The sequence below is a fragment of the Musca vetustissima genome, unplaced genomic scaffold (assembly GCF_032173495.1).
Source record: "Musca vetustissima isolate MV318-11 ecotype Yass unplaced genomic scaffold, APGP_CSIRO_Mvet_v1 utg41630, whole genome shotgun sequence".
In the NCBI taxonomy this organism is placed as follows: domain Eukaryota; kingdom Metazoa; phylum Arthropoda; class Insecta; order Diptera; family Muscidae; genus Musca; species Musca vetustissima.
Genome location: NW_026875431.1, coordinates 169058 through 180191, shown reverse-complemented (window position 1 = coordinate 180191; position 11134 = coordinate 169058). Strand labels below are relative to the sequence as shown.

The following is an 11134-nucleotide window of genomic DNA, read 5'->3' as shown; positions in this document are numbered from 1 at the left end:
AAAATTCGGATACATTGTATTGAAGCATTAATAAAATTAATAATCGAATTCCGCAATGGTGGGTCGAAACATCCACTTGATTTGAAAATGTTCCTGCAGAGAACATTCATCCTCTGATAGCGACTTTATATCAGTCCTGAGATTTGACGATGTAGAAGTCGTTATCCCTAGTAGTAACAATTATCCCTACTAGTAACAATTCTTCTGTGGATGGTCTGGCTTTCTATACAGACGGATCCAAGATGAAAGAAGGTACGGGGACATGCGTATATTGTGAAAGGCTTGGCCTTGTGCTTACCTACAAGCTGGGTAGCAAGTGTTTTCTAAGCTGAAAACTTCGCGATCTAGAAGGCAGTGGAATTGATTAAAAGTTTGGATGCAGAGATCGTTGAATCGGTAACTATCTTTGTGGAAAGTGTGGATAGGCGTCTCTTAAAGCAACATAAAATCTGAGGTCGTCCTCGAGTGTAGAGCAGTTTTGGAAACACTTACTTACGGCTATCGGTTGTGTTGGGTACCAGGACACTGTGACATCACGGGTAATGAAAAAACGGACGAATTAGCTAGACGCGGATCTCAATCTACAGATCTAGCAATCGATTACTTAATCAAACCACCCATCTGTCACCTTTTTTCGGAACATTGATGCGTTCTTCTACGAACGAGCCAATAAACTCTGGCACAACGAACCTAGGTGCAATGTGTCATGATCTAACTGACCTTAGCACGTAATATGTCTGCCTCTTCTATCCCAAAATCCCCCCTCTTTCTTCTCCCCTACAGATCTCTCCATATCTTTCATGAATGATCACAATGGATCAGGTGACTGCCTATCCCCAAACCTAACCTATCCTCTGATAATCTGAAATGCGCCTAGAAAAACCAAAGACCCTTATATGGCTGGTACCTACATTACAATATGGACCTACTTTGAAAATTTGATGTGAGGTGGAATTGTTCTCCATCGAATCCCATAATGCCATTTTTGAACTTCTTTGTTTGCAAAATTCTGCTTTTTTGACCCACGAAAGATTTGACAAATAAAAACCTTGTTAAGAACGACCGGATCAAAATTTTTGTATTCAAAAAGTCCTCAAATCAGTCGAAACCTTTCATACTCTGAACAATCACGTTCCAAATTACAACCACTCAGGGTGGAACTTCAACATACCGAAAATTAAACGGGATATTGAATAATTTCTGGAAATACGATTTTTATTCGCCAAGAATCCGATGTACCAATTTATAGCCAATCGATCGGTGAGAAAATTCGGCTGAAAACTTAATAACACCACAAATGGGGGAGGGACCTTTAAATGAGATACTAGTCGATCATATGTATTTGGTCGTGATGAAGAGCGGAGTCCGTCTAAAACACCTGTCTTTCTATGGGTCAATCATCCGGTTGTAATACAACCGAGCAAAAACTCTACTCTCGATTTGGATATAAACCACCTCCAGCACGATGTTCCCCGAAGTACCAGCACTAAATAGACCCGCAGATTTGGGGATAACAGCAAAAGTGACCATCAACATCTTACGATATTGTATTGAGCCTACCCGAAAGCTTCGGCCAATATTGATAATTTTTGTTAGGGGGATTTTCTCCTCACGGAGAATCCCTTATATACAATTAGAACCAATTCTGTAAAAACCAATCCCAAAATGCTTTAAATTGCCGAATATTGAGGGATATCCGCTCTAAGAGACATATCCCGAAACATGGACCAATATTGATTGATATTTGGTAAGCAGGTTTTTTTCTGCCCAATGAGAATCTAAAATATTAAAGAAGAGTGAATTCGGTTGCAAAACGTGCTTAAATTCTACAAAATTCTGAAATTCGGAAGGTACCGTTATTTGAGAACTATCCCCAAAACATGGGCCAATATTGATAATTTTTTAAACTGATATTTTTTTACACGGTGACAACCCAAAATACTAAATGCATATTGAAAAACGTGCCCCAAAGCTTAAAAAATCCGAATATTGGGGGGCTACCGTAAATACTGGGCCGCCATATGCAATTTTCAACATGAAACAGAATTGCATCAATGTCATGAATATAACATTTTATTAGAATCAAGAATAGGGGTTTTTAAATAATATAACCAACATTTTGTGTTGCGGGGTGTTCGAATTAATACAACCTCCATTTTAGTTGTACGACTTGTATGATACGAATTATGCTTGTAATAAGAGTTCGTGGTGCATGTCTTAGGTACATTCTGCTGACAAGCGCCATCTGTATTCGAGAACGATTCAATATACATTGTCCGGTGGTGAGATTGGAATTTCCTACATATGTGGTTTATACACACCACACTGTGGATGGTGGATATTATTATAATAAAATTTATAACACTACGTTTACAAAGCCAAAATTCACAACCTATAAATAGTCCGACCTTTTATTAAAAATACTTTAAATCGATCTGTGGAAATTTCACACCCAATGAAAGCATAAAATATGAAAAATATCTAATTCCGTTGAATAAATTGCAGCAAATTTGGAAAGAAAACTTAAGCAAAATACCGACATTTTGGAAACGGAATCAGCGGAAGCTATTATTAAAATTGGGCGTATGTTGATAATTTTTGGTAGGAAGATTTCCTACCCAATGAGAATACAAAATGAATGACAAAAATTCCTTTATATGGAGGCGATTATATACATTAAAAGTTCGGAAAAACCAACCTTCTTCGGCAAATCCTGTGCAGCACCAATTTCCTCATCTCTGGATTTACTTTCATTTTCAGCTGTTTCGAACCCTTCGAAGTCACTCATATCATCCTCGGAATACACTGCATTTCCACCATCCGATGTAAATTATTGTCTGTTTAATTACCATCGGATTCAATTTTGTCTTGCAGAATATAATCAAAAAGTGTATCACTCGTGGAAGATCCTTCATCATCAGATGTCTCACTGCATTTACCAAAACGATTTTCATCAAATAGCACATCCCGGCATTTGATGACTTTATTTTTATTCGCATCATACAGACGGTATGTCTTAGCTGTCGATGAATATCCAACTATTATATATCGCCTGCCTTTGGCATCGAATTTGGATTAATTCCCAGACTTATCTAAGGCCACAGCACATGCTCCAAAAATCCTGAAATGTTGGACGCTAGTCTTTCTTCCACACCATTCTTCATACGGCGTTTTGCTTTGTGGGACACCTATTTCTAATATAAACCGCGATGTTTACTGCCTCTGCCCATAAAGCTGGTTTCACAGCATACACCATCATGGATCTGGCCATTTCCACAAGGGTACGGTTTTTAATATTCGTTTTTTTTTATTAATACAAAACAGTGCGGAATTTTCGTACAAAAATGTCAAAAACAAACGAAAAGCAAATGCCCTATTACCTTGTAATAATTATATCATGCTTGTAATTGCCAGAACAAATTACAAAAACAGGCTGTAAAAGTCGGAATGCTATTGGAAAACCATTTATTAGCGTCAACATAACGACTATAACTTCAGGAAAGAGTTGCTTTTTACGGATGAGTCCAAACTGAATATAAAAATGTCATCGGATGGACGCGTACAAATTTGGCCAGAGAACAATCCAAGCTTATATCGTTATAATCTCATTCCCACATTAAAGCATGTTGGCGGCTCAGTGGTGGTACGGGTGTGTAGTATGTAGCTGGAGTTGATAAACGCATCTTTGTTGATGGCGTCATGGCAGCAAAGGACTATATAAACAAGCAAAACTTGAACCAAAGGGCCGTCATAGTGGGGATATCGCGGGACTTTATCTTTCAAGAGAATAATGATTCCTAGCACACTGCGCTAAATACCTCAAACAACTCCTTAAAGCCCATACCTAAAACGGCATATACATTAGAACTTTTTACCGGGTTAACCTTTTTATGAGGATTTATTTCACATATATGCAAAGGAATTGACAATTGAAACGCACTGGGTTAACGAAATCCGTTTAAATGTAAACGTACTATAAGCCCTATTATCTATTGTTGGTCAATTTTGAAGAAATGGTTGAAACATTATAGCATCAGAAACGTGAAAGACCTGCAAAAAACTGAATTGTTCTCCTATAGGAATACGGGTTTGGTCATCCATAATATGAAAACTCTCTTTGTGCATTAAATACTTCGAATTTTGCATACTGTATATTAATACCCTTTCCAGGATATCAACCTACGTTTTGGTATAGTCCCCCACGATATTTTGTATTTTGTGTATGTTTTTTCAAAATTATGTTCTTTTTACTCTCATTTGGTAGAAGTTTGGCGGTAGGTCTTATATAACGGAACCCCTTAATTTTAATTGGGATTTTTTAGACTTTTTTACCCCCAATGGACTCTAATTTGATATTTTGGGTATCAGTAGATGCCGATGTTTCTGCCAAATATATTTTGTTCTAGCAAAAGTATACCGGAACCTCCCAAATTTCGGTACTTTTGGGATACGTTTTTCAATCAAAGTTTATACTTTGCAAAGAAAATAAATAAAAATAATAGTTTTTGTGAGTGGTCGGCGTTTGGCCGCGGATTTGACTTTATCCAAAGGACAATTTATGGAAAGAAATCTGTGAATAATCTTTGTATCGAAATTTTATCCTCTTTGAACTTAAAATGGCCAACAACATCTGCATAAAAGTACATTTGCTCATCCTCATGAAGTAGGTTAAACCGGTAAAAGGTTCTAATGTAAATGCCGTTTTAGACCTTTTTAATGACGTTAATACGGCATTTACATTAGAACTTTTTACCGGGTTAACCTACTTTATGAGGATTTATTTGGCATATATTCAAAGGAATTGAAAATTTAAACCCACTGGGTTAACCAAATCCGGTTAAATGTAAACGACCTTTAACCTTCTTTATGAGGATTGCGAGGAAGAAAAACAAAAATTTGCCTGTTCAGAATTTGCCGTACACGCAAATTCTGCTTTGCTCTGTTCGTTGAAAACAATTTTGTTGACATTTCCTTCTGAACCTATTCGCTTAAATGACACACAGCCGGCTTTTGTATACAAACCTGTTGCTTTAATTTGTGCAAGTGAAATTTAATTTTTAATTTTAGCAATTTATATAATAAAATATATAAAAAATAAATAAAATATTAAAAAAATCTTTAAAATGCAAACACTTTTGACTTTTATTTTCTTTCTTTTGTATTTTGATTCGCAAATTTGGCAAAGAAAAATTTGCTAATGGAAAAGCAAGCGAAAATTTCAAAAGAGAAAACAAAAAAATTGCCAAATAAAAATCTGCCTGTGGATAAGGGAATTCACAATTAAAACCCGGGAAGGGAATTGACAATTAAAAACGAACTTTGAATGTTTAAACTTCTTCGATAAGGCAGATCAGGACTTCAACTGCTTTAAATATAGCTTTTGAGAATTTTAAAATGTTGGAGAAAAATACAAGTGTACCAGCGGAATTTTGTATCTCAGCAAGTATGATTTTTGTAATCATGAGTTCAGTCGTTTTTAATTGGTAGACATATGGCTGTTCTAGTACTTTTTTAATAGTAAATCTAGTAAAAGGGAAACATTTCATAATTGCTCTCAGAGTACAAAATAATTTGAAAAGTTCGGGAACGCAAATCTAGTAAATATGCCAAAATTAGATGGCAATACTTCAAAACCAACATAACAGCCAATCAGAAGTAGGCATTCCTGTTTACCATTTTTACTCGACTAAATTTCTCGAGTAAAAAGTTTTCAAAGAGAACGCCATTTTGTTTTGTGCTCTCTTAAATTTGAGTCAATGTTTTACCAGTTTTGTGGGCTGAGGAAAGGTTTTCGAGTAAAAAGTTGGAAAACATGTAAAATGAGTAGATTCTATTAGGTTGTGGAACGGAACCAAAATGTCTTGAAGTGCGTTTAGATTTACGAAATCCACACGATCTAAAAAGTCAATTCCATAGTGTATACGTCACCTTAATCATGTTCACAAATTCAGTCAATTACATTTTGACGTATCCGCTATGGAATTGACATTTGAAATGGAGTTGTTTTATTAGTACAAACGCCTTGTAAGAGAATTTTAAACTTTGGAAGTCCATATCTATGGAAATATGACCCGCTGGGATTACTTATCGTAAAAATCATATTTTTTCATTTTCCACCATATACAACGAATGTGCCAATAGTTGACAATACTCCAATCGTTTAAACCTAAGCAAAACCGCTAAATAGGCATCACTTATTTCATGTTAAATGTCAAAAACCAAACATATGTTTCGTTTGCACACTCTCTCGCTCTCAACTCAACAATAACCGGCTGATTGACAACTCTCCCGTTATCAACGAGTGCTCCCACTCTCTCAAAACGTGTGCTGTCAAAAATTTCTTATTGTGCAACACAGAATCACAAAGAAGTACGAATTTTCATTAATATAATTTTTTTTAAGTATTTAAATAAAATCTCAATTAAAATAAATAAATATTGAATGAAAACACTTACCAGAATCGGAGCGACGTTTCATTGTTGTAAAATCATTGAAGATAATCGAATTATGAAGTGTTATTTCTCTGGGAAAACTGTGGTCACTTGATGAACAATTCTTTGGATTGTTTCGAATGGAAAATTGTTTTTTCACCAGTTTATCGGCTTATTACGCGCTTTTCTTCACAGATTGTTCAAATATTTAATAGTTCTCTTTTTATTTTTAATTAATTATCAAAAATATATTATTTTTTTCCAATTGAAAACTTTTCCTTCCCAATGTTATTTGCTATTTGATTAGTTTTTCCTTGTATTGATTTTTGTTTGTTTTTCCCCAGGTTTTTTCACCTTGGTTACCAGCCGGTGTCGAAAACTAATTTCAGCACTAAGGAAAACCCAACCGATTTGGAAATCAACAAGTTTCATCGCCCTGAGTTACTAGCCGTCGCCGCCACCACCTTCGTCATAGCATAACAATGGTTGTTTTCCAACAGTTCGCCAGATTCCTTCACACCACACGTGCTGTCTATGCCGGTGCTGAGAAAAGCGCCTTGGCCGCTTTGAGAAAAAAGACCGGTTACACCTTCGCCAATTGTAAGAAAGCATTGGAGCTGCACAATAATGATATTAATTTGGTAAGTTGGGGGCTATATTTAATTTCATTATAATGATCCACAGTTGGAGGGGGTAAACAGAAACTACGAGAAAAACAAAACGTTTTCCCTGAAAAGACCTCTTTGAATTATTTATGAATACAATTTATAACTTTTAGGGGGGCCTTCGGATTTTGGTATTTTATACAATAACTTTTTGGTCGAAATTAAACCTTCTACACTCCTATAAGACAACGACGTCCTATATTGGAAGATATTTTTCAATGTGCAGTACCCCTAGGCTTCTAAACGAATTCCTTCTGACCTTTTGTTGTTTTTTGATCCATCAGTTGGCTCGCTATTATATGCCTTTTCAGCTGGGGCATCTTTATCCATTCTAACAACATGACCTAGCAAGGTAGACGTTGCAGCTCGATACGTCTGACTATGCCGATGTTCGAGAATAGCTGGAACAACTCATGGTTCATTCGACGAAGATATTCACCGTCAACACAGATCGGCCCATAGATCTTTCGGAGACTTTTTCTCTCCAAGCACTCCAAGAGCTGCCTCATCTGCTTGTGCAAGTATCCATGCTTCTGATCCATACAACAGTACGGGTAGTATTAGCGTCTTGTAGAGTATGTGTTTTTCATGGGTCTTTTCCAGGATTTGGCGCAGAGTAAAACTCTGGTCAATGGTGGATTTGCCAGGTCTGATGCCGCATTGGTTTGGTCCAATAATGTCATTGACCATTGGCTTCAGTCGTCCACACAGTACGCTGGATAACACTTTAAATGCGATGGGAAGGAGACTTATTCTTCTATAGTTGGCACATATCGTCTTGTCTCCTTTTTGTGCGCGGGACACAGGATGCTGAGGTTCCAATCATTGGGCATGCACTCTTCTAGCCAAATTGTAGTAATCAGCTGGTGCATGCTACTTACCGGCATCTGACCACCAGTCTTGAATAGTTCGGCTTGTAAACCATCGACACCTGCTGCATTATTATTCTTCAGGAGATTGATTGATATTCTGACTTCATTTTGGATAGGTGGTATACACTCTATACCGTCATATATTATTGGTTATGGGGTATCTTCTTCACCGCCACTATTTGATACCAGAATTTTTTTCAAAATGCTCCTTCCAGATCCTCTGCACACTGTTTGTATCTGTCACCAGTCGTCCTTCTTCATCTCTCCAGGAGGATGTGCCTTTCGTTTACGTTGCTTTTTCATAGTAAGAGGGGTTTTCCGAGTGTGGGCAACTAACCCGAGGCGTCGGGTCAGTGTCCACAATTGAGATGAAAGAGGGATCAAGATAAGCCTGGACAGAATATATTGTTATGAATTGTAATATCATATTAAGAAGCCTTCTATGAAACTTTAGATTCTGATTTTCTATAAGTTAACCTCCCAACGACATTCTGATCTTCTTTAAAAAACCCTTCTGGATTCCTATAAAATTAATCTTTACAAATATCCACTCATTAAAATTCCTTAAAAAATCTCCCAAAATATCCTCCAAGTCTCCGGAAATAATTTTCTTATGGCAAAAGTATTATTTAAAAATCCACGCTCCTCCTTTGGCTCAGATAACCCTTGAACAAATATTGGAAAAATATATATTTTTTTAAAAATCCACTCATTATAATCCTCCTTATGTTTCGGATAAACCTTGAAAACATATTTGTTTAAAATTTGGATTTTTGATTTTGGAACAACTATTCTTCATAAATCCACGTTCTATTATTTCTCCTCATGGCTTAAATGACCCTTTAAAATCCACTCCAATAGCTCAGATCCACCCTTTGATAGCCCTCCTTAGGGCTCAGATGAAACATAGAAAAAAACTTTAAAATGTTTATAAATCACTCTCTGATATTCCTCTACATGGCTTAAGTGACTCTCGATAATATTTTCTTTAAAAATTTAGGCTATAAATCTACGTTCAGATAGCCGTTCTTCGGCTCATGTTTTCAAATACCTGTGATAGTCCTCCTTAGGAAAAAAACTTTAAATGCTCCCTATGGCTCAGTAGACCTTTCAACAAATATTTTTATAAGTTCACTCTCTGATATTACTCTATATGGCTTAGGTGACCCAAAAATCAACCCTGTAATAGTCCTCTTTATGGCTCCGACGACCCTCGATAATATTTTCTTTAAAAATTTAGGCTATAAATCCACGCTTAGATAACCCTCTTATGGCTCCGATGATCTGTTTTAGGCTCAGATGGCCCCTTTAAATCCATTTGTATGGCTCAGATGTTCCTTGGGAAAAAATTCGTTAAAAATCCACGCTCAGATAGTTATCTTCTGGTTCAGATGACCCATAAAAATATTCTTTATGTAAAAACATGACCTGTGAAATAAATTCAATGAAGATCTTCGTCTATGGCATAGGTCGCCCCTGCATAAAAATGCACGCTTCGCCCTTGAAAAAATCCAGGATTGTGGTCCAGATGTCCTTTGAAAGAATAAATTAAAAATCCCACCTGTTGCTCTGATAGTCCATGAAAAATATTCTTTCAAAAATCCACGCCTGTTGCTCTGATAGTCCTTGAAAAATATTCTTTAAAAAATCCGGGCATGTTGCTCTGATAGTCCTTGAAAAATATTCTTTGAAAAATCCAGGCATATTGCTCTGATAGTCCTTGAAAAATATTTTTAAAAAAATACACCCCTATTGCTCTGATTGTTCTTGAAAAAATATCCTCTTAAAAAATCCACGCCTGTTACTTTGATAATCCTTGAAAAATATATTTTTTTAATTTTTTTCTATTTATCCGTTTATGGCTCAGATGTACTATGATTTTATGCTAATGGCTCAGATATCCCTTGAAAAGATGGAAAAATATTCCTATAATATAAACCCATATAGCCTTAATTATCCTGTTTATCTTTTGAAAACAAAACAATGTATTTTCTTATTTTTCAGGCCGAAAAATGGTTGAAAGAACAGGCTCAAAGTCTTGGCTGGTCCAAGGCCACCAAATTGGCTGAACGTGCCACAGCCCAGGGTTTGGTAGGTGTATTGGTGCGTGGCAATATTGGAGCCATGGTTGAGGTGAACTGTGAAACAGATTTTGTGGCACGCAATGATAACTTTAAGAATTTCGTGGATCATGTGTCGCGGGTATGTGCCCAATATACCGAATTGACACAATTCGATGGGGATTTGTGGAAGGTAAGTTTTTAAAAAATATATATTTTAATGAAAAATAAATAAAAATATTTTCTTTTAGTCCGGTTTTGAAGCTGAAGCCTTGAAAAATCTCAAAACACCCGATGGCAAGTCTCTGGCCGATCATTTGGCCCTGCTCATTGGTACAGTAGGTGAAAATGCCTCCATTAAGCGAGCCATTTGCTTCAAAGTTAGCAACGATTTACAGTTGTCCGGTTATGCCCATCCCCAATCGTCGGCTGCCATTTGCCCACAAAATGTGACTCAGCTGGGTAAATATGGTGCCATTGTTGCATTCCGTGGTAATAAAATCGATGAGGAATTGCAGAAAAATCTCTGTCAACACATTGTCGGTTTGAATCCCAAGAAAGTGGGCGAAGAGGGCAAAGATGAACCCAATGCCAATAAGGATGAAGAGACCTGTTTAATTCATCAAGAATATCTCATCGATGATGATAAAACCGTTGGTGAGGTGTTGAAGGAGAATAATGTTGCCATTATTGATTATCAACGTTTTGAATGTGGTGAAGTGGCAACCAATGATGATTTGGAACAGGCCAAAATGAGTAATTGACAAATGCGCCAAGGAAAAGTTATGAAGGGTCATCATCATCATAACAATGGTGCAGAGGAGAATAATTAATGATTAGTTTTTTTATTATCGGAATACTATGTGATTCGAGTATATCTTTAAAAAAAAAGAAAAAATGCTAGATAATTTCCTTAAAAAAATTATGTGCGCTTTTTTTCCATTCAATGTTATTGTTAAAAATAAAATATAAATAAATATTTTTGATTATATTGTAGTTAATAAAAATACAATGTTAACATAAACTATTTGAGATTTATATGTATGTTTTAAGTTATGAGTTTTGCATAAGAACCTTGAAAATGGTTTAAAAAATTATCAGATGAC

At 36.1% G+C, this 11134-nt stretch overlaps 1 protein-coding gene across 1 annotated transcript; it reads left to right on the top strand.

Annotated features, from left to right (window-relative positions):
* Positions 1–6899: 6899 nt before the first annotated feature.
* LOC133337922 (elongation factor Ts, mitochondrial-like) lies at positions 6900–10817 on the top strand. The gene is made up of 3 exons (XM_061546124.1): positions 6900–7072; positions 9973–10221; positions 10280–10817. The coding sequence occupies exons 1-3, from the start codon at positions 6914–6916 to the stop codon at positions 10790–10792; spliced, it is 921 nt and encodes a 306-aa protein (XP_061402108.1). The 5' UTR covers positions 6900–6913; the 3' UTR covers positions 10793–10817.
* Positions 10818–11134: the final 317 nt, after the last annotated feature.

Coding starts and splice junctions, on each gene's coding strand:
- LOC133337922 (XM_061546124.1), top strand. CDS start 6,914: ATGGTTGTTTTCCAACAGTTCGCCAGATTCCTTCACACCACACGTGCT. Junction 7,073..9,972: donor ACAATAATGATATTAATTTG/GTAAGTTGGGGG, acceptor CTTATTTTTCAG/GCCGAAAAATGGTTGAAAGA. Junction 10,222..10,279: donor TCGATGGGGATTTGTGGAAG/GTAAGTTTTTAA, acceptor ATTTTCTTTTAG/TCCGGTTTTGAAGCTGAAGC.